Genomic DNA, 23,403 nt, shown 5'->3' on the forward strand with positions numbered 1-23,403 from the left:
TTTTTACAATGTTTGGGAACCAGTAGAATACTGTCATAGGGAATTTCATTTCTTAAATAGATGGACTACGTAGACACAAAAAAGGAGTTTATAAGAAATTGCATTTGAGAAGCTTTAGAAGTAATTCCTGCGCATACTTGAATATACAGCATACTTAGGTCCACAATTAACTGCATTTATCCAAAGCTATTTATTGAAATCAGAACGGCTTGATATGCCCATGATTGTATTTCTACCTTACCCACTACCATCTGAAAAAAAAATAAAAAGTATTTTAACAATGGCATACAATTAATGTTTCCAATGAGTTATTTTACGGAGACAACATCAGAGACATTGCAGTTGTGTGGAATGTTTTAGCACTTCTATTTACAGACTTGCTTCTGAAGCCTTTTAGTGCCTAGACCCTTTTTAATTCACCTGTTAGAAAAATGTTTCACAGTTTTTAAAAACTATTACAGTTCATATATAATCTGAATAACTTTCACATAATTTATTAGGAATAATCATAACCTTCTCAAAAAGCACACCCTGATTATTTTTTCCCCTTCTGCCTTCTACTTCCCACCAAAAAAGCAGCAGCTTCATAATTTAAAGTGACATTCAATTAGTCAGAAACATACTGTGTCCCACTACACTGAAAGAGTCAGCAGCGTGAGAATATGTACATGTTCTATATTGTTTGTTTGATGCCTAAAGCATCATAAGCATGACCATTCCTACTCATCCTTAATGCAGACTGTATCCTTTGGTTTATTAAGGCTCTTGACTTCATCCAGTAGTCTTCTAGGTGTCAAAACATGTGTAGAACCTGACAAAACAGCAATTTCAGTCTGATGCAGGTATTTATGATTTATGATCATTCCTTTTTAAAAAAGTATTATATATGGTAAAAACCACAGTTGTGTAACAAATAAATACATAGCTAATATTATACACACAAATATATACATATAAGTACCAGCTAAAAGATGATACACTTGTTTTTTTGTACCTGGTCATCAGAAAAGTACAACAGTTCAAAACATTTTTACGTGTGATATATAAAGCATCATAACAATTGAACTGTCATGATTAGGTAGCATCTTCTCTTCCACACACCAAATATATTCAGAAGAAAGCACCATGTCTCTTGACATGCCACCCCTTGCCCTCAGTTAAATGAAGCTTGCCAGTATTTCAGGACCAGGAGAGACTGGAGAAGCAGAGAGGAGTTGCAAGTTTGCAGTTTTTGCCACCCCTTAGTTTGGACACTAGTTTCAAGTCCCTACTCTGACTGGTTTCAATCACAGGCTTTAACCTGGCTCCCCCAGCTCTATCCAATAGACTGCAAAAATCTGCCCGTTCTGTCAGAGGGTGAGTTAGTGACAGGCTTTATCCTATAAATCAATAAAATACCTGCACTAGGCATTATCATGAACAGTAGTTTTACATAGAAACACCACAGAAATTATGCTTTTATTGACCAACGTTTTCCTGAAACTTGTACAGCAAATTCCAAATTCAGAACAGCAAACAAAATTCATACTACTGAAGAGCTCATAACTATCACTTCTGTTGTCATGGAGAATTAGCTTCTATCTTGAAGGGTCTCTCTCCAGTTCTAAAGGGAATTCTTAACTAGTTAAGGTTAGGGCTGCCTGCAACAGTCTTAGTAGTATCAATCCAAGAAGTCTAGCATTCCTTAAAACTGTAATTCAGAATAGTGTAAGGTTTTCACTTTGAAGTAGGTAGCATGGGAACTTGGCAATTATTACCTTACCTCAGACAGCAGGATCACAAGCAAAACTACAAGAGCAGCTTCTTTACAAACGGAAAAATGGTGCTGAATTTAATGCCTCACATTACAGTGGAAAAATATACAGTACATACAGTTGTGGAAACAACTCTCAGATGAGGAAACTGTCTTGTCAAACTACATGCTCATTATCCTGGATTTCCAATTCCAAGTCAAAAGTAGGACCAGTGTTAAACCTATCTCAACAGCCATCAGTGATAATAGAAATCCAACTCTCTACAATTGTTGATAGCAGATTCTATAGCTCAGCATCAAGTTTATCATTGCTTTATGGAAGAGTATTTTTATCTGTGTTTTGGTAGATAAAGCAAATCCTTCTTGGCACTTAGAACTAAAACTTAGTTGCCAAAATATAGGCATCCCAAGCAATTTAGGATGTTCTGGATGATCCGGCATCCAGAAAACTGCTGCCACTACACATGGTTATAGGTCTCTAAGGTTCTGTATGTGGGAATTCTGATATATAGCACATTCCAGTGTTTTCATACTTACATATAAATAGCATTGTAATAAATGATTGCTTGCCTTGGAGAACAGCAGCTGATGGAAAAAGCACTTGCTGCCCCATAAGTAGTAACAGATTATTACTCCAGCTAGTGACCCATGCATTAACAACTATACTAGGAAATGCTAAAAGGATTAGGGAGATTGCTAGCTGTCAGGGAAAAGCCTGTTTATGTGTTTTATGTAAGTTGCCTGAAGTATCTAGACAAAACTCAAAAATTTCGCAAAATAGACTAAGTAAACCACACTTGAGAAACCTATTTTTGTTGTACTTTAATGTTTTTTTTGTTTAATCAGAAGATAAAAAAAGCTTCTTCCTCCAAAGTGAAGCAATTAATTTTGCATAACTTCACCAGCTTTCCTACTACTAACACAAGTAACTGCAGTAATATGCAAGTGTAGCTGTGTAAGTCCATTTAATCTTTTTTGCCATACATCAGGCTACTGTACTATCAATATTTCCTCTGATAATTCATGGTGATTCTTCCATAGTTTTCAGAAATAATTTATCCATTTTTATTGTGAAAGAAATACCCTATCTTCAATCATTCTAGATAGAAGTAACTTTTCAGTTTAAACATACAGTTTAAAATAATATATTGGCTGTAGCATTACTTAACAAAATCAACTTCCAGAGAGAAAAGAAAAAGCTCCTTCTGTTTTTAACAGAAAAGCACTTCATGACTACATACTTGTGTTTGAAGTAAATCGCTACATAGCGCCCTTCCCTTTCCCCAAGCTAGACTTACCAATGACAACTTCACAAGACTTGTAGGCTTGAGAAACTTCATAAGCGCAGCGCATCTCCGAGTAAGTAATTCCTCCGATCACAAATAAAATCAATCTTGCATTACTCCTTCTCTCATCTGGATAACTAGCTTTAGGCTTCTGGCGAGCACTGCAATGCATTCCATAACATTTATATTGTTGTAATGATCTACTTGTCTGTCAAAATGATACACTTAACAACAGCAACAGCTTCTGTCCTGCAGCTCATACAGCAAAATTTAGATCAATTGTTAACTACAACAGTAAGTTAGAACATTACACAGAAGCTATTCTACTATCAAAAGGGAAAATAAATACAAAGCAAAACCCTCATTGCTTCTCTACTAAGAAGCTTAGTTCTGCCTGCTGCCAGTTACAGTGGCAGCTTTCAACATTCATTTGAAAAATTTAAAATCTTAAGTTTTACAGTCTCCATGAGCAGAATAAAACTAAGAATATTTGTCTGTTATCGAGAAAGATTCAGAAGTCTAGGAAAAGAAAAAACAAAGCCCTTATAATATATTCTGCAATTTATCTATATATGTATTGATACAAACACTAATAGTAGATTCAAATTACACCATCAGCACTCAATCTCTTTGCTGGGTTGCATTGTAAAGTATTGTCCAATTTCATCAGCTTATAAGACAAATAAGTGGTTACAATGCAGAGGGATTTATGGACTATATTTATCATAGTCATAGTCCTGCATCACATCCTTACCTCTGAATTGGAAAGCTATTGATCTGTAGGGTGGACTATTTGGAGGTTAGAACTAGATGATTTTTACAACCCTTTCCAACCTACACCATTCTATGACTGGATTATTTCCTTGCACTGATCATTCTAGCGAAAGTCCAGGAATATAAGGACACACCAGCAATGTGGTAAACAGTGGAGGAAACAGAACTATTTTCCTAAAACTGTGTATATTGAGCTTTGTCTTATAAAAGATACAAATTCCAGTGAGTACTCAACTCTTAGTATACGTGTGATGTTTCACTCCCTATGAATTCTAGCATCTGATTAGTATTATGAGCAAAAAAAAAAATCCATTTCTTCAACAGTAGGAACACTTATTACCCCTTCTCAGCTGTGTCACCATTTAGTTAATACTACTAGAAGTGGTAACACTGTCAGAAGTAGTGAAAAAATCCATTACGCTTACGTCACAGTATGATCATCCATTATTAAAACTTCACACTAACCTACTAAAAGTGATTCAAACTCTTACTGGGAACACGGAAATGCATTTCTAAATGTGAGGCAAAAAAAGCTAAATAAAATAAGTCTAAATAATAAACTACCCAAGGCTAAGAAGAGTTACTACATCAACAATCAAGTTTTAGCTGAGTCAAAAAAAAAGTTTTACACTTCAACTACCACCTTATATGAATTTTTACACTTAGAAAATTAGCTTCTATAATACCTTGCTACACATTTGACAAAAAAGTCAAGAAATAGGTAAATTTACTTCTGAAAAAATTAGATAGTTTACCTTACTATTCCTGAGCCATTCCAGGTAGGAGGACACTGGGAACAATAAGGCCACTCTTTTGAATCCAGTTTGTTTTCTATAGCATCCTGAAAGACAACAACTCACTTTGAAAAACCACAGAAAACAAAAGCCCATTGAGTTTCAACTTCCAGTAAGGATGGCTAACTGGAATTCAACACAATTTCTCAGAAAAACCAATGGCAACCAGCATTCCAACAACTGTGTTCCAATGTGGCAAACTATTACACTACATAATGCTAAAAATTCTTCTAAGGCTTTTGTACATCATTAGGAAATGGAAGTACACATGCTTTCTTTCTAAAAAATAATACTGATGTAATCATTTAGGTATTTCTAGTAGTTTTTCATCTGCAATCACGCAAATTTATTTAGTTATTCCAGAGTGAGAGAAGTAATAGACCCTTGAAGGGCCATTAGGTAAATGAATTGAGCAAGCTAGCGAAAACCTGCAAATGACTGCACCCGGTCAGAGTAAAGACCTAGCAACCCCTCTATTCTGCCAGACCTCAAACCAATGCCATGTACCATTTCCTAGCCTCTACCAATCCACAATTATGATCTGCATTACAAATTGAACACATTCTGGAAGAAAACCAAGACAACAGAAGCAGGTACTATCTAGATCTAGATTACACAGAATATTACCAATTACGTGATAGGCAGTTCAAAAAACTTATTTTCTTCAACCTTAAGCCAAACTACAACAAGGAACATGGCACTCTAGTTATCAAAAGATTAGAAGTCATTACTGAACAGAAGTAATATATAATGTTATTTCAAAAGATTGAATACAGCTGCACACCTAGTATCTCTCTGCAATGTGTTCACAAAATGATTAATGGGTCACATTTACCTCCATAACATCTTTTATAAGAGGTGTCCACCTAGAGAGTTGAAAAGTTTCTTCTGAAGAGCGGTCCCTCCTTGGTTGCTTTTGTTGCTGAACAGCTGACTGAGGAGATTTTCAAAATGTTAGTTATATTATACAGGAGATTTGGGTTTCATTGAAACTTTAAAAGTTTGCAGCAGGTGGGGAAAGTCAGTAGGAAGTTTTAAAGAAATGATCATCCATTACAATCATACCATTATATAATTGAAAATCATTCTAAAGGTAATCAATGCCACAAAACATCAGGATGTCCTAGAAAAACACCTTTCAGAGACAAATAATTGAGTAAACAAGCGCTTCCCAAAACCAAATAGTTCAAGTCACCTCATCTGATGGTTTCAGAGAAAGCATTATAGGTATCTCTCTTCAAAAATTGTTCAGGTAAATTGTTCAAAGACACATCATGAAAGCAAGAGCACTGAGTAATTGCTTGCTTCAAAAAAAGAGTCCTGATTAATACTGCTGATGTAAGAGTTGCTGAAAGTTGTAGGCAAGTGCTTGGACAGTAGGACATGTAAAAAGAAATCTTACTGAAGAGATAATAGGAACATGAAGGTATTCCCAGTTTCTTATCATATCACTATCACTTTCTATTTGTACATTCTGGATCAGCTTGTCCAAGTTCTCCTGGGTAGTTCCTTTGAAATAAGAAAAACATGACTTAGTTACCATATGACTGTCAGTGAGACCAATTTTACCTTATGCATTCTGGGTTGTTTTGTTTTTTAATTTAATTACTTTTGTTTGGTTGGGTTTTTTGTTTGTTTCCTTTTTTGATTAGCCAATACACAATAATTTTAGCATAATCTGTATTTTAGAAAAAAAACTTTGTTCAGAGGTCTTCTTATGAGAACACAACTCAGTATTGTTAGATTCCTTAAACCTACATACCAGATTTTAACTATTTAGTTAGTACAAATTATTCCCCATTGTCAGGTTGCATTGGACATGGAGCTCCCCCTTTAACACCTCCAGTATTGCATGAAAAAGAGAAAGATTACGTTGTACATATTCAAGCACAAAAATGATACTAAAGAATATGATCCGTGCTTGTATTTACATCTGTATTTCTTTATCAAGTGTATCTTTAATATCTTTCATGTCATATGCGGGGAGAGAAGCTACAGAGGATAGGCAGTATTTCTTTCAAACTTGGCCAGCTGCTTAAATTCAGTAAAAATAGTGGGCTATATCATAAAATTTGAAATTTATTCCATAATACTGAGATAAAAAGCGAGGCAGCTCAATATACCATTTGTGCTGAAGATATACAGGAGAATAGCTCTAATTTTGTCATAGCTGTCGTGACTTTTGTTGAGCAGAACTGGAAGGAGAACTCTCATGGAGTCTTTCACTTTTTGACCTTCTACATCAGTTCCGAGAGCCAAATCCTAAATTAAAAAGAAAGCAAATAATGTTAGTGAATAGTCATCTAAGCAAAGCGTAGCTTTTTCTGTTTTGAAATACATTTCTATGAAACTGTAGGCAACAGGGAAAAAATAAATAAATAAGACAAGACACATCCATTTAAACTCATTATGAAAAGATTTCGACTTAATTATTTCAAGAATTACACGATTATAATAATACTATATTACGCAGTTGAAAAATTGCAATTCAGTTTGCTCTGGACACTGGAAAAGATCCTAGATTAAAGGTCAAGCAAAACAGATTTAAATTCTCTTAAAGATTATAAAAGACATTCCATCTGCTTAAGAGGGATGAGCCAGCAGCTGAAATGCAAGCAGCTTGATGCAACAGCCATTGATGTATCAGTATTTTCGACACAAGATGTCAGGTTGTTATAGATTCCTTCCAAGCTACAATAAAAACTATTTTATCCCTCTCCCCCTCTCCAAAATTATAATATTCTCAAAACAAATCAAAATATAAATTAGAAAGTATTTTAATCTGCCAAGTCACAGTAGAATCACAGAATGGCTTAGGTGGGAGGGACAATACAATTCACTAATTTCCAACCCCCCTGCCACAAGCAGGGTTGCCAGCCAGCAAACATGACTGAGCAGGATCTCATCTAACCTGGCCTTGACTGCATTCCAGAGCTTCACCACCATCCAAGAAAAAAAATTTCTTCTTGACATCAAAACTGAAACTGCTCTCTTTGAGCTTAAGTCTCCCTTCCTGCTTGCAAGCTCCCTTCAAGTACATGAAGGATGCATCAATGTCTCCTCTGAGCCTTCTCTTCTCCAAGAGAAACAAGCCCAGCTCCCTCAACCTTTCTTCATAGGAGAGGTGCTCCAGACCTACGATCATCTTTGTGGCCCTCCTCTGGAGCCACTCCAATAGCTCTGCATCCATCCTCTAGCAGGGGCCCCAGATTTGGACACAGTAGTCCAGATGGAGCCCCACCAAGGCAGGGCAGAAGTGGGACAATCACCCTAATCTCCCCGCTGGCCACCCTCTTTTGATGCAGTAATCCAAACTTCACATTAAAACAATTTTAGTTTTTAATTAAGACTGCTAGTATAACTGTAATTACAGCTGTAATTCAGACATGTGCTTTGCTCAGATATTTAGAAAATGTTTCCTTTGTCAGAACATAGTAGGGCAACTATGTTGGAGATTAGAAAGAAAACATGGAAGTAACCTTTAAACAAATCAGCTAGATTCAAATGAAAAGAAGACTCTAACATCAACACCTTATAATCATTAAGAATCTTGCACATTTAATTACATTCCAGTATTACTGACTCCAAATGTAACAAGAAAAAAGGATGTACACTTTTGCAGCCATATACACATAGATATTTAGACCATTATATATAATTACTGTATTTGTAACATATTTAGTATATATAGATACACTATAAAATGTAGTTTATACATGTCTGTAACATTTATTACATAGTGTATCTATAGTGTATATCAGCACCTATTTCCAAAAACAACCAAGTTACATTTGCACCAGTTTTGTGGGGTTGCTGTTTTTTTCTTTTCCAGCTTGTTTCACACATACCTGTTCAGTTTTACAAAGCCTTTCTATGTTAGCTTTGAACTTGCTCATGCAGTCTTCTGCTATGTTAAGATGGACAACTTGCTAGGAGACAGAAAATCCAGTGTCACAGCTTGTTCTTTATTGATTTTTTTTAAACATATCGAGTAATCACTGTTATCAGTTACCAAACTCACTCTTCAACTGTTATTCAGTATCACACATTTTCTATATTTCACCCTTTACGTAAAGACTGACCCCCATAATACTTTTGAAACCCTAATTGCTCTGCTGTCTTTGAGCACACAAGTAGTACAAACAATTAAGCATATTGAAGTATTAAAATGAAACAATTGGAAACAGTTCTTATAAAAAATTTCTAGTAGATTAACGTAATATGGAGAAAAGTTACATATTGCACTCAACAAGAAAATGACAGAATAAACCTAGACATCAACAACATAATTATGGAGTATAAAAGACTTACTAAGCTGTAGTAATGAAATGCTCCTTACCCTAGTGATCTCTTTACGATACTGCGGCATCTTCTTCATTAAGTGGGCCAGACTGGATAACGTTAACTGCAAAGAAACAAATAAGTTGAGTTCTCCATCCCCATATTAGACATATTTGTTTCCCTTCCTGTTGCTGTTTCACATTTTTCAAACACTGCAATAGTTGCAGGTTTATCTGTATATTCAGGTTTCTCTCCAATGCAATTGAAATGAATTACATAGATCTAATCAGCTGAACACAAATTAAGAGGAAAAACAACACTCAGCTTACTTTTCCTTCTGTTGCTTTCTTCTTTGATGAAACTTCTTTCAAAAGTTGAGATATTTCCCTGTGCAAAAATTCAAAATAATCAGATACAACAGGACCATAATTCTTGGGTATTTCATTAAAATCTTATAGGAACCGAGCAGCGAGAACTTCTGACTGAAAGTAAAAACTTCAAATTCAAGTCTCACATAGAGACAAAAACCTTTTCCCACAAATTAAAAGGAAATTGGACAAGCTTTTTTATATTATTGCCACAAATGACGTAATGCAAATAATTTGTTAGCACTTTTTGCTAAATCCCTTTGGATTGAACCAGTTTACAGTATTTCTTGGGAAAATATTTTTCTTTAGGTTTACTCAAGAACGTAACGAGCGTTAACGGACCTGCATTTCTCCATACATGCTGTTTCTTAAAGTACACTTTCTTCTTGGCATCATGTATCCAACAGTATGAAGACTATTTTACAAGCCGTTTTCACTACTCCCACTTCTTTTTTACAGCTCAGACATCCCCCCCTCTAAAAGAAACTTTGGGAACCCGTACTTTTAGCTACTACTCGTTAACTCAAATACATACTCTATTACATCTGCAATATGCTTGTGCCGAATCTTCACCCAGAGCTCATCATCTTCTTCCAGAATTGCTTCCTTTTCCTTCCCATCTGCTTTGTATCTTCAAAAACAATATTCAGGTTGATTTTTTAAGTTCTCTACTATTTGTTTTTCTTCATTCTGTTAACTTTCTAGGGAGTATTAATGATTATAATTTAATCAACATACATGGCAATAGCAGTAACACACACTCATTTTCACTTAGAAATGAAGCTATGGTCTGAAATAGAACTAAATTTACGTTTTACAGATTGTGTATTAAAATACAGAAGAATATATGATTTTTAGAATGGTTCTTCAAGGCAGTACCTCCTGGATTTCTTTTTAAGTCAACAGCAACTACAGTTTCAATGATAATTTACATGCACATCAATTCCCCATCAGCTTCTAAAAAACATTTGGTTGTGAAATAATACATATTAAGAGGTGCAGCTTTTTGTACCTAATATAAAATATACTCTAACCCTGAAGGGAAATTAAAGTCCCTTTCACCCACAGAATAAATTGTGTAGTACAAACTACTTCACCTATACAAGTAACATGCTTCAAAACATTAGAATTTTCTACAAACAAACATACAGAAGAAAGGAATTAAGTATCATATTACAAAACACTTTCAGTTACAGAAACTCACATATATAACGCGTGCAGCCAGAAGGCAGAAAAATAAGAGAAAAGTTAAAAGATTAGTTGTGCAAGTCAGATTGTGACTCTACCTAGAAACAGCCTCTGCTACATCCCAAATACACATAATTGCGTGTCAGAAACACTAATTTCATATAACAAAAAATAAACATTGTTTGTCCAATTCAACAGTGAGTATGTAAACTGATTTGCTGCAGTGGCTGATCAGAAAACAAAGACTCAGACTCAGATGTCTTTGGTGTCAGGACAAGCCAACAGCAAAGCACTGAAACAGTGTCACTATTCTAATTAGTAATTAAATAACACATTTTAACTCAAGACCTAAATGAGCACTTCAGGTAGAAACATGTAAAACTGCAACAATTGTACAAATTAGATGACTGGAGCTATAAAAGTGAGTGTTCCTGAAAAAAAGCTAATGAGCTTTTTCCCTAAGGTTTTCATCCTCTCAGTAGCCTTGTCTGCCAAGCTTTACTACGCCAAGCAAGGCAGGCTGGAATCTGACTGTGTACTACCACCAGAGCTTTGATTCAAGCCTACTATCAAGTTCAAATGTGTTTTTTAAATATGAAAATAAAACAACCGACACCACAGATTTACTTAAGCAGACAACTAAAAATCAATGTTATTTGTTAGCATCAAGCTGAGCAAAATAGTTAATTAAGTCCCATCTAACAAAATAAGGAAGCTAACAAAGCCAACTTAAAAATCCAAGAGGAAGACTATTAACTAATTGAAGCAATCCCTACATACCATAAGCAGCTAAAAATACCCATATTGCAGTTCAGCTAAACAATTCCATAGATATGATCAATAATAAAGAGCTTAAAGAAGTACTTGCTTGTAAGTATCATTTTCAATTGGCAGTAGATCATACGCCATAGCCTGGAACGTGAGTTCGTGAAGGACAGTTGATACTGCGTCAAAGCCTCGATCAATTACTATTAATTGTGAGTGGGTTTTAGCCTAGAGAGCCATCAAGTAAACATTAGGTTAAGATGCATTGATTTTTGTACTGTCCATCCTAAATTTATTTACAGTAAATTACATCACTGCACGTTTTTTTTAAAGCCTCCTATTGCTAAGGAATCTTTCTTAACTGAAAAGAATGCAGTCCGAATGTTTATCAGCATAAATGGAAACAAATATTTGCACAACAACCAGAAGAGTATTTTTAATAAAAATAAAACAATCAAGCTCTTAAGGCCTCCCACTGCCTATACACAAATGCAGACATGGTTTGTATTTGTATTTCCGAGTCCATTATCAATCTCCAGCTGCAATACAGGAAAAATTCTGCACAAAAGCATCCAAACATTCAGCCTGGGATTTAGTAGAATGGCAATAGCATCAGATAAACATAATTCTGCAGCAGCCTGCAATGCCACCAATACACAATGGTTTTCCCTGTTGAGGCTGCTGCCCATGATGTAGGAATACATCAGAATGTACTTATGATACTTATGTCAAAGAGAGCATCTTTGTGGAAAATAAATCCATCTAAGGGAACGACTTCACATATGTAGCAAAGTCCTTCTTAAATAAAATCACAAAAAATAGTATTAAAACAGAAGTTTTACCTTCTCTTCAGGTCTGTGCCATCCTCTACAACTTTCCAAGGACAATTAACTGGTTCAGTAACATGCAAACTGCATTTACTTACATACAGATATGCCACACAAGTTGCTACCTCTTGGAAGAGGCTTACATACGAACAGCTTAATGCTAGTTACTTGCCTTAGCTAACAAATAAAACCTATTTTTGTCAAAGCAATAGACAGAACATACTCCATAAACCAGTTGTTTTTCAGAGAAAAACATTTTAGTTCACTTTTTACCTTTATTTGGCTTTGCTCATCAGTTTTGTAGTAGCTCTCAAGCTTCTTTTCAACAAGCTGTGCAAGTCTGCTGGCATAATCTGAAGGTGTGCTGGGAAGATCAGAAACAAAAGCAATTTAAGTCACATCATCAAAACATTCAAATGCTTCATTTAAAAAGATTTCCTAGTCTGATGGCCCAGCACCAGAACTTCTGGGGCGTGAGAGACATGCACTTGAGCCAAAAGCCACACAGTCAAAAGCCCAAAGGTACTGTTTAAAAAGCCCATAATTAGCTTTGCCTACTTTCCAAATGATTATGCTTAAAGCAAAGTTGCATGACACATCTGTATTTCAATTTCCCTCCAAAAATTAAGTTTAAGGTCACAGGATAAATCTGTGGTTAAACCACAAATAAAACTTTCATACTTGAAAACTTTGATTCTCTCCTTCTTTTGGAAAAGAGAAACAAACAAAAAGAAACAAAACCACATAGTGAAGCAATTATTGCTTCCTTACCTTTGGAAAGACTAACAGGTTACAAGAACATTACATTCCAGAAAGCCATTTAAGCATCATTTCAGATGCTTATTTTGATTTCAGAGCTACTACTCTGTACCCCCAACAAAGCTCAGAAATATTCCTCCCAATGTCCTTACTATTACTACTACTACAAGAAAAAAAAACACACCACCATCACAGAATAAGTAATACTGTCTTTGACTCCACCTGCTTCAGCCATTTATAAATCATTGATCCCAATGTAAGACTTCCAACAGCAGCAGCTTTGTCACAGAATCAACTGGGCAAGCAAAGTAATAGAAGGCAGTACACTGGAGCATCATGCTATAGATCAATCATGAAATACAGCCAATTGCTAACAACACAGTGTACAGTAAGCACTTATGTGAATACACCAAGAAGTAACCCATTGATTTGCCTACACTTGGCAAATTCCTACCTTTCTATAGTTAAGAGTTGTGGAGTAAAAGCAGTTAATCCACCCTAAATAAAACCATTCTGTAAACTCAAGCTCTTATCAAATAACGTGGCAAAAGTTAAAGCAACTACACAAATAAATACCCCACCTTTTATATCGCACTCCTGGATTCTCTTCTAGAGTGGCACACAAGGTAACAATTTGTTCAGCCATTGCTTCCATCACAGCATCTTTATCCTTTGTATTTTCAAAAGTTGGACTGTAACAGCAATAGAATGCATCCGGGACATTGAGGGTAAATACCTATGTAAAGCACAACCAAGGAAAACAGGCATCAATTGTGCACTTCTAAAACACCTGTTAAAAGAAGACCTGCTTGTATTTTGTGTTTGAAGTTACTTAACGTACAATTCTGTTAAACAAACCTCTAAGAAATTCAACTTTATACATGTATTAGATATTTAATACCTCACAGAATTACTTCTTCAACAGTTCACGAAGTGGAATGCAAGTACAGAAACAATTCCACTGTCTGTAAAAGGCACTTCTCCAACTTCAGAGGGACTCTTAACTACAGAGCCAAAAATTTCCATTCAGATAAAGATGTCTGCTTCTTTGGGTTTGATAATCACCTGGACTTGTCCCAGAGTTCAGTCTGATTAATTATTCCATCACCAAAGAAAGCAGGTACAGCAAGTTCAAATTAGGAAAAAGCAGTTCACATTCTCCATTCATTTTCTAAGGATTAAAATATTCTCACAATTCAAAACAACAAGAAAAGAAAACAAACAAAAAATCTATTAAGAGACCAAGTGCTGTTCTGACATTTGACATTTTATTAAGACTTAAAAAATACAGGAGATACTTGTTGAAAAGCTATTTGCAATTAGTTCTGCAGTTCCCAAGAGTTGACATGGTTTTGGGGTTACACTGCATTAGGAATTAGAGTGCATTTCAGCTTCCTGTATCAGACTATGCACACACTGGCAACAAGTTATTTCTCAACACAGCACTCACACTTACAATACTGGAAACACTCCATCACCACCAGTTCCCTTGTTTCCCTAGCAATAAAAAAAAACAACCTGTAACAACTTCGCTACTTTTATGTTTTTCTCTTTTCTTAGGGAGGTTTATATTTTGTTGTGCTTCTCCTTATCTTCAGTTCCCTTAATCTGTTTGCTCTCTGTTCCCAGTTTTCACTGGGTAACAAGCTTTCGAATTCTAACTGTTCCTACCTCCGTGCACCAACCTACCTAAGTCTGTCAAAATAACATCACTCCATAAGCAGTAACAAGACTCACTGCTTCAAGACAAACCAGAATACTTTCTTCTCTTTCAGCAGATTCCTACTCTATCACCTCTGTGAGATTTTTCTGCCATAACTAATTCCAAGTTTTAAAAGAGAGATGGTATGCAAACAGCAAATCTTGGGGTACAAGAGAATTTGTTTTCCACTGAAAAACATGAGCAAACACAGGAAATATGTCAAAACAGTAACAAGTCTCACAAATAATCTGTCAGACAAAAAAAAAAAATCAGATAATTAAATGGAAATCACCTATTAAAATCAACACCACTATAAAACAGTCTTACAAGATACCAAGTGTGGTTGAGTTAAAGAATAACACTTACCTGAGATTCATATGGGAAGAAGGAAACACTGATTTCCTTGCATCTCCTTATTGATCTGGCACAGGAAGACTTAATTTTATTGAAGAGGTTGTCAGGACAAGCTAGAGAAAAAAGAAACTAAGCCAAAAGTCTTCTGCACACATTCCATCTACAACTTAAGTCATTTACGAACTCACATTATTCAAAACCTCCTAGATAAAACTTGCTTCCCCAAAACAACATTTTTATCACGTGCTTTCACTGCAACTTCTTTGTAGCTTCAAGTTCTGACCCCACAGCTCTTACTAAACTTAGCAGTTTTGTACATCATTGGCATTCTCTTTTTCTTTCAGAACAGGAATTAACGGCTATTTACAGTAAAATAAGCAAGCTGTTGAAACTCCTAGAGTAAAATAACCATATTTATAACCATATTTTATGTTTAAGATTTCTTTTTTAACAAACACTGCTTGTCATCTTTTGCTAGCTTTTGGTAGGTGAGGTTAGAAAACTTGCTAGCAATCTACAAGAGTGAAGGATATCAGTTGGACCTAAGCAAAAATTTCTGCAGTTAAAAGAGAGACAGTACATTCCATGCTACAAGAAGATTAAAAGAAAAAAAATACCATGAATCAAACCACCAATATACCAAAACTAGAGATTTCAGAAATGCATTCTGCTACATTTACAGGCTATGTTGCATCCCAGTCAAAAAAAGAAAAGTATTTTAAGAGCATTTGGATGACAAACACTACACAGACTTGGAAGTGACAGTAAAGCTCTCGCTCTCTCAGAGAAGTTTTAACAAAAGCTCATGCTGAAAGCTAGCCAACATAAAACAAGAGAAGATGAAGAGAACAGTATATTTTCAATGATACCAAAAACTGTTGCACCAGTATCAAATAAAACAAGATACCAGGAGACATTGATAGTAATTTGATAATGGCTATGAAAAACACAGCTCCTTGAATTACCAACATAAGGATTCTATTCTGAAATAGAAAACCTAACTGCTGAAAAACGCCAATTAGTGGAATAAATAGTTTTGTAATTTAGTTTCAGTATAAACTAGAACCAAAGAACCACCAGCCTTCATCAACTGAGCTGCTGTCAATGACAGCCAGACAGAAGCAGATTCGTGGTGCACAGAGAATAGTTGTCCCAGAGAGAGAGGGGGAAGGGGAACCCACCTGAGAAGCTTGAATACTTTAGACATGCAACTTAGAGAGCAAAACTAGCAAACCCCTTAAAGAAAAAAGAAGTTGTCCTTTCACTCTAAGCTATACACATGATAGAATAGAAAGACACAAAGCACCAAAATACACTTGAGATTGGGAGTAATAAAAACCAAACAGAAGAATTGTCTTTTACTTCGGGTTTGAGAGACACATTTTTCACTTAACAGCTAACAGGTTAAACAGGCAGAGCAACTCCTAAGCAGCAGGTGCACGCCATCCATGAACATCTACAGAAACTGCCAGGATTCCATTACACTCTTTTAATTTTCCTCCTCTCAATATCATTTTAATCATGGAGACTGACTGCAAAATAAAAAGCAGTCACGTTAACCATATCTGCACACTGCAATTAAGTATCCCTTGAATGGATGATGTTAGGTACCACATTGTCCTGCTTTCAGGTAAAAAAAAAAGCTAGTTCACAAGTCTGAAGTAACCAGCTACAATAACCAATGATAAAATGATCCTGCATTAAAGCAAATTCTCATGTATCTATACTTTTCAGTTGTTTCATTTATACAAGGTACATAATTTTAATTTAATTGCCTTCCTCCGTACTTTCTGACACAGAAGAAACCACATTTATTTTTAAAGTAAGACTAGATTACTGAAGTCAAAACTGAGATAGGGAATGGTCAGCACTGGTAACAGGAAGAACTGAATATTGCCACAGCACCTTAAAGTTCTGACAACCAAAGTATGGTTAATTAATGGAGTCTCAAAACCTGCCTAAAGAAACAAGACCCAAATATTCATGCAGTATGCTACAGAAAAAAATAAGAGGATGACTTATTTACTATAAGAGAGTCAGATTACAGTACAGAAGCTTGCTTACTGTCAGTGAAATAGACGTATGCTGCTTTGTATCTGCTGGATGATTTGCTGATGAAGTCATCAATAAGACCATCTACAGACTTGGGAAGAGTCAGGGAGAAAAACATCATTGATTTGCTTCTCCTCACATATCAAAGTTACTCCCCTCTCTCCTTACACTTTCAATTCCCCAGTGTAGCTTAAGAATATCGCAAAGCAACATAAAATGTAAACTAGTATTTTTTATTCAAGAACAACATTATTACACTATGACAAAAGGTCAGGCATACACCTCAGCCAAGATCATGCCATGAACCAAAGCAGGACATTGGGATCATTTTTCTATTTAAACACTGCTGAAATTTCTTCTCACAATACTTTCTGGGAAGTAGCAACTATCTCCTATTACAGTCATTACTTCAAATTGTTTAACATTACATTATTACTAGATGCAATGTTTCTGTCAGTGAGGTTACTGATTCCTATAAAATGACACATCGCTTCATCAACAGTTACACTGTTTTTTGGGCTTCTTTAGTTTTAAATACTAACCTTTTTGGTAGGAGTTATGAAATATATTGCTTTCATGTCTGGAACAGGCTCTCGGTTTTTATACACGTTCTCCACCACTACAACATAAGAAATACTATGTTTAGATATTAAGAACTCCATGCAACCATTAAAAAAAACATTTTAATATAAGGTAATAAAAATCAAGTTCCACAAATTATCCACAAATTTCCTGTCAAGTATTTATCATCTTAAATACAAGTTCCCATAGGCCTCTTACAGCACTTATCCTTCTGTCAACTCACGTTTAGAACTAGGTAGATCTTACATTCCCCCCAAAAAGCAGGGCAACAAAAGGACGCTCAAACTATGGGGTACAGTATGAGTTACTTTAAAGAGAACTGCCTCAACAAGATTATTCTTCTTCCAGTTCAAAGGAAGGGGAAAATGAAACCATGCAAGCATCATCTTGGACTCTATCCTCTATTGTGCTTTGTTTGCCCATTTCCTGTGTACTTTGTTTCAGTGTAATTACAGGGACAAATTAGACATTTTCAGCAAATCAGCTCTTTCATTCAACTCTCGTTTTTCTGTTTAAACAAATCCTTACTGTATACAGCAGTGCAGTACACTAGACTGAAAAGACAGATTCATGTTGCTCAGTAATTTTGATTAAGAGAAAAGATACTAAACATCAGATGCTCACATGTGGAAAGATAGGTCCTTTTCAACAGTGTGTTCAATGAAAAGGATGTCTTTCATACTGATAAACAACACATGCCTACTGAAAGCTTCTCACAAAGGATAGGTACAACTCATGATTACATGATTACAATACACTTAGAAATGTAAACAGCTTCGCTATCATTCTTCTACAACAATTATGTCACAATACATGGAACAAGAAAAAAGCCTTGTAAACAACAAAACTGAATGAACTTTCATAGTTTTAAGTTAGAAATTAAGCTTTTATTTGTGCAATCTCTTCTTTAAGCAACTTCACTACTTGCGTGCAAAATAATTAGTTCTTTCTGAAGTGTTCCTAAAAAACTAAAACTAGAGCTAATTAAAAATTATATTATTTACATTTTGTCTAACTGTTCCAATTTCAAAGGTATGCTTGGCACGATAATATCTTAAAAAGCATTACAGAAAGGGCAACAAAGAAAAAGTGCTTTAGAGCAAAAAAACCTTCTGGTTTTGGTGTTTTTTTTTTTTGTAGGGAAGGAATGAAAAAGAAACCAAGTTTACTACAGGAAAAACACTTACAAAGTATGTGAAAAAAAATTTAGTCTTAACTAAGCAGACATACTTTATAACTGAGATCTGTCACAATCTGTTTGCTGACACAACCGACTCTTGACAGTGGTCAACATCAAGGAGCATCCAAGTAACTCCATCACATGAAAGAAAAAAAAATATCTACTACAAATTACTCCCAAGCTACAGAAAAAACTGATAGTTACTTCTCACGTTGCTGACATAAAGTAATAATCGATATCATTTAGTTTTACACTTGTTTTTAATTACGGAAAGCTCTCATTTCATAGATAAACATAAGACTTCCATGCAACGTATAACTCAAATTTCAATTCTCACCCCTGCACTGAATCCACTTGCTTGCAAACATCCCTCATGAATTGGTCTAGTCTCCTGATATCTTTCTCACTAAAGCACTTATGTTTCTATACCTTTGTATCCTAATTCTGCTGCCCATGAACACAAACGCATTCAAAGCGGCAGATAATACTAGCAGAACACATTATGAAAAACAGTTCACATATTCTTTTATGTTTTTGTATAGTTCCCTTAGTTCTTTACTGAGATCCTGTATTCATTTCACTTGACAGAAAACATCCTTGAGAAATCCATTACTTCATAGATAACATCCTCATCTTCTTGACATTAGCAAGCAAAGTAAACCACATCAATAACCATGAGCCTTAAATCAATTTTCAATTATTAAAAAAATGTTTTGAGACTCTATGCAGGGAAGCGTTTCATTTTTTATTGAAAGAGATTTATTGAAATCAATTGATTATTCTAAGAGCCACAAACCTGTTAGGCTAATACCCCTTAGTTATTTGCCTTCAACCCTCAAAATAAGACAATTTCTTGTTTCTTTTTAAAAACTTACAAGAGTTTGTCTGAGAAAGAACTCAGTTCTTTCCCTTCATCTCAGGACATGGTGATCCATGCATTGCAAAGAATTATGCTTACCTGTGATACCCTCTGCTAGTAGATCAGACATTTTGCAGCACAGTGACAGTAATTTAGTAGTGTAATCATCTAAAAGAATTACCTAAAATTAAAAAAAAAAAAATTAAATTGACTGGGTGTAGTACAGCCATATTATTTCTTGAGAACCTTGGCTTGAAAATTTGATTCCAAAATGTCTCTACACTGTATCCTTCCTTCTATCACCTGCATACAGAAACTGTATTCAAGAATAATTTCCTGCTACTAATGTCAGAAGGCATCTCCCTACATACAGGATTTCAGATGATTAACTGCATCTTCAATATGTACCTTATCCCTAGCCTTCCTACAGAAAACTGCCTCAAACCTTTCACTTCAATACATAAGTCTTGAATTCCTGCCTAATTTACCATACAGCCTTCTGAAGCATATCTGTTCTTTTTCTAGATCTGTTTTACAGCTCAGGCAGCTTCTTTCTGCTCCCACGCTACTCACCCGGCTCTTGCATGTTTTAGCAGGTGATAATTACTTCCAGCTATCAGACTTCTTCCTTCAGACTCATGAAGTGATAAGGCTCTCTCAGCATTCCTGACTATCTCTACATACCTTCTTAAGCCTGAGAATCACAAAAAACCCACAAGATTGCTCCAGTATTTTATACCACTGCTTGCTTACTTTCCCACATTTCAGACAACATGCATACATTTCATAGAAACTCAACAAGAACCAACAAAAGAATCAAGAATTAACAAAGTTCAATTAATTACAATCATTTAAGACTAAAATAAATATATATACGACAATGAATTCCAGAAACAAAATCAGCCACACAAAATGAAGAAGTCAGTTTGTTTTTCAACCCAATCAATAATTGGCTTACATTGCAACAAGAAAAATGAATTAGAAAAAATTAATGAAAAAGCACCAAAAGATGGACATCAAAACACACTCTAATGAAACTGAAAAATCAGGTGTTCTCTCTAGTCTACTGTCCTTTAAGAAAATCTTGCAAGAATGAATGACACATAATAATTAGATGACTAATATGGCCAAGTGTCTTTCAAAAGCAATTAACAGCCCAGACATTCCTGGGATTCTGTTCGAGGGCATCTACTGAAAGGTAAGTAAAAACAGGATAACTGAGAGCAAACTAAACATGGGACAAAAAGGAACAATGCGCAAATGAGACAAAAATGAACACTTGGATCAAATGATCTTTCTATAGTCATTTTATCTGTACTTTCCTATTATTTTTACTACTGCTCAAGCATCACTGAAAGCAGCACACACGTTAGTAGCACCAGTCTCAAGCCTTGCATGTCTTGTTCTGTTGAATCCTGTTGCTCATATATCACACAGCAGTGTCATTTTCTTCTGGATATCACTGAAATCAAAGTTCTAGAGAAATTAATACGTAACTGAGCTGATACTCTTATTATTTGGAAAGCAAGCAAGGTTTTAAACGAAAAAATAGTCATCCATCAAATGATACTTATACACAACTATACCTTCCATTCATCCTCTTTCCTACAGTCATCAAATATTGCAGATTTCAGCTCTATGGAAAAGAAGAGAGAGAAACAAGTTAACAATCGGAGATATCAAGTTGTTCCAAAAAAGAATTTTTTATTTCTGCTGAAGTCATTCTAAACAATCACAAGCCTTTAAATATTTCACTTTGTGCTGGGATTCTGTTTCTTTGCTTTTAAGTAAATTGTGCCACTAAATAGTTTTGCACACATGCAAAAATTTAAGATAGTCCTCAAGAAACAGCCATTAGACCAACATACCAACAGGCAGACCTATTTGCCAGCACAAGCAAGTTTTAAGCATGCTCATTCTCTCTCAAGAACTCCAGCACAAACCTAAGGAACCCCCAGGTCATTCATGAAATAAAAGCTACCTTATAACAGGCAGCTGTTATTTTTCCTTGCTATCAGAGCTTTGAAAGAAATTTTGACTAAAAAACATGTAACAATAATAGCTGTAGGGCATAATTAAATCTTGACTCTAAGACATAACCAGAACTACAAGTTGCACTTTCCTACACCAGGGACATCAGTTTATCAAAAATTTGATCATATCAGTAATATATATAAATTAAGAAGTCAGAAAACTGGGAGAACTGATGAGCCTTTTATCAACAAAAAAAGTAACAAAGTCCAATTACTCTGTTCTTCCCCAGAAAACAGAATTTCAGATGCTGCAGCTGTCTGGGTCTAACTAACAGCAGCCATTCTGTCACACTCAAATATAAAACTAGTACTAACAGAGGTCTAATACACAAGCTAGCAGTTTCAGCATGCTTTTTGTGCCTCCTGCCAAGTGAAAGAACTGTCAAACGGTCCAGAATAGCATGTGTACATACAACAAGTACATTTTCACTTACTTGACCTAGAAAAAAAAACTAACAAATGAACAGTTCAGTTGCCCACAGCTTCATTTCTGTAATTCAAAACAAGTCAGCTTCATCCAGTCATGAAAAAGTAATCATTCCAAGCTACCAGCATAGCAGATACAGCATACTTGTCCCTGTAGCATTTGAACTGCCATTTGTTTTGTCCCCACCTGCAGCTACTTATCTGAAGAATTCACTCTGGCTTACAGGCTCTCAAAATCACCTCATTTGTTTCTAACAAGCAATCATAAGCCCATGCATAAGCACTGCTCCATTCCTCTCTATGGGGTCACTTCCTCTATTCTTCACACCAACGCCTATCCCATTCAATTCGGTTAAGGCATTTTCCCCTCTACATAAGAGAGACTGAAAGAAAAATAAGTAGATACAATGGATAGAATAACAGACTGCTATATCTCGGTGGAAAAAAAGGCCCAAAACATAACAAATGACAAAAAATAAAAAACAAAAAAGCAGACCATACTACCCTAAGGAAGCACCTGGACTGCAACTTTCCCATAAGCAACTCCTCTGGGAAACAAAGTTGAAAAAATACTGAGTCCACAAGTAGCTTTTTCTTCTATTTGCTCCCTCCCTCCTTTTTTTTTTTCTTTTTTTTTTCTCCCCTCAAAATACGTGTGGACAGCATAACTGATCATAAATTTGGATGAAATAACCTTTTCCACTTATTTCCTCTGCTTAGATTCAGTCTAGAACTGCCTCTCATAGAAATCCGCATGATCTCGGAACAATAGCTGCCAACAGCACCACGGTACGGCACAGAGCGGGCTCTCGCACCTGCCCGCCCGCTGCCGGGAAGGGAAGGCACGGCCGCCTCCTGACACGCAGCCGGAGCTCCTACAGCTCCGCCAGGAACCAAAGAGCCGCTCCCGAGCCCTTGAGCACCGCGCGGAGCCGCCGGCTCCGAAGGAAGAGAAGCGCGTGGGAAGGTGACTTCCGCCCCACCTAACCAAGGTGGCGGAACCCGGCCGGGTCCGCCTCACCTCGGCGGTGTGAGAGCCCTTCCCGCCCAAGCCGCCCCACCCGAGACGGCGGAGGACGAGAGGCACGGCGGCCCTGCCGGGCTCCGCACAGAGGCACCCGGACCCGGCAGCGCTCTACCGCCGCCGCCCAGCTTCCGCTCGGCTCGGCTCCCCCCGCCCTGAGCTCCGCCAGAACAGCGAGACCGCCGCAACGCCGACCCCCGGACGGGCACGAAAGAGCAGCGGAGCGAGACCCTCACTGACTCACTCTTCCACACCAAACTCTTTAGCCCCCGCACCGCCGGCGCCATCTTGCTCGCAGTTCGATCAGGCGGCTCCAGACCGCGCCCTCTTTAGAGGCGGTGCCGGCCCGCGCGAGCCCCTCAGAAGCCGCCCGGCCGCGGGCTCCGCCCTCCAGGT

The 23,403-nt window shown here is 36.4% G+C and overlaps 1 protein-coding gene across 1 annotated transcript; it reads right to left on the bottom strand.

Annotated features, from left to right (window-relative positions):
• STXBP3 (syntaxin binding protein 3) lies at positions 1 to 23,357 on the bottom strand. The gene is made up of 19 exons (XM_010715656.3): positions 23,252 to 23,357; positions 21,111 to 21,160; positions 19,624 to 19,705; positions 17,446 to 17,522; positions 16,916 to 16,994; positions 14,864 to 14,964; positions 13,377 to 13,531; positions 12,310 to 12,400; positions 11,313 to 11,437; positions 9,792 to 9,887; positions 9,218 to 9,275; positions 8,947 to 9,012; positions 8,456 to 8,536; positions 6,731 to 6,869; positions 6,010 to 6,116; positions 5,443 to 5,541; positions 4,569 to 4,654; positions 3,052 to 3,200; positions 1 to 811 (listed from the first exon to the last, which is right to left on the bottom strand). The coding sequence occupies exons 1-19, from the start codon at positions 23,292 to 23,294 to the stop codon at positions 720 to 722; spliced, it is 1,776 nt and encodes a 591-aa protein (XP_010713958.1). The 5' UTR covers positions 23,295 to 23,357; the 3' UTR covers positions 1 to 719.
• Between the last annotated feature and the right edge of the window lie 46 nt (positions 23,358 to 23,403).

The sequence above is a fragment of the Meleagris gallopavo genome, chromosome 10 (assembly GCF_000146605.3).
Source record: "Meleagris gallopavo isolate NT-WF06-2002-E0010 breed Aviagen turkey brand Nicholas breeding stock chromosome 10, Turkey_5.1, whole genome shotgun sequence".
Taxonomy (NCBI): domain Eukaryota; kingdom Metazoa; phylum Chordata; class Aves; order Galliformes; family Phasianidae; genus Meleagris; species Meleagris gallopavo.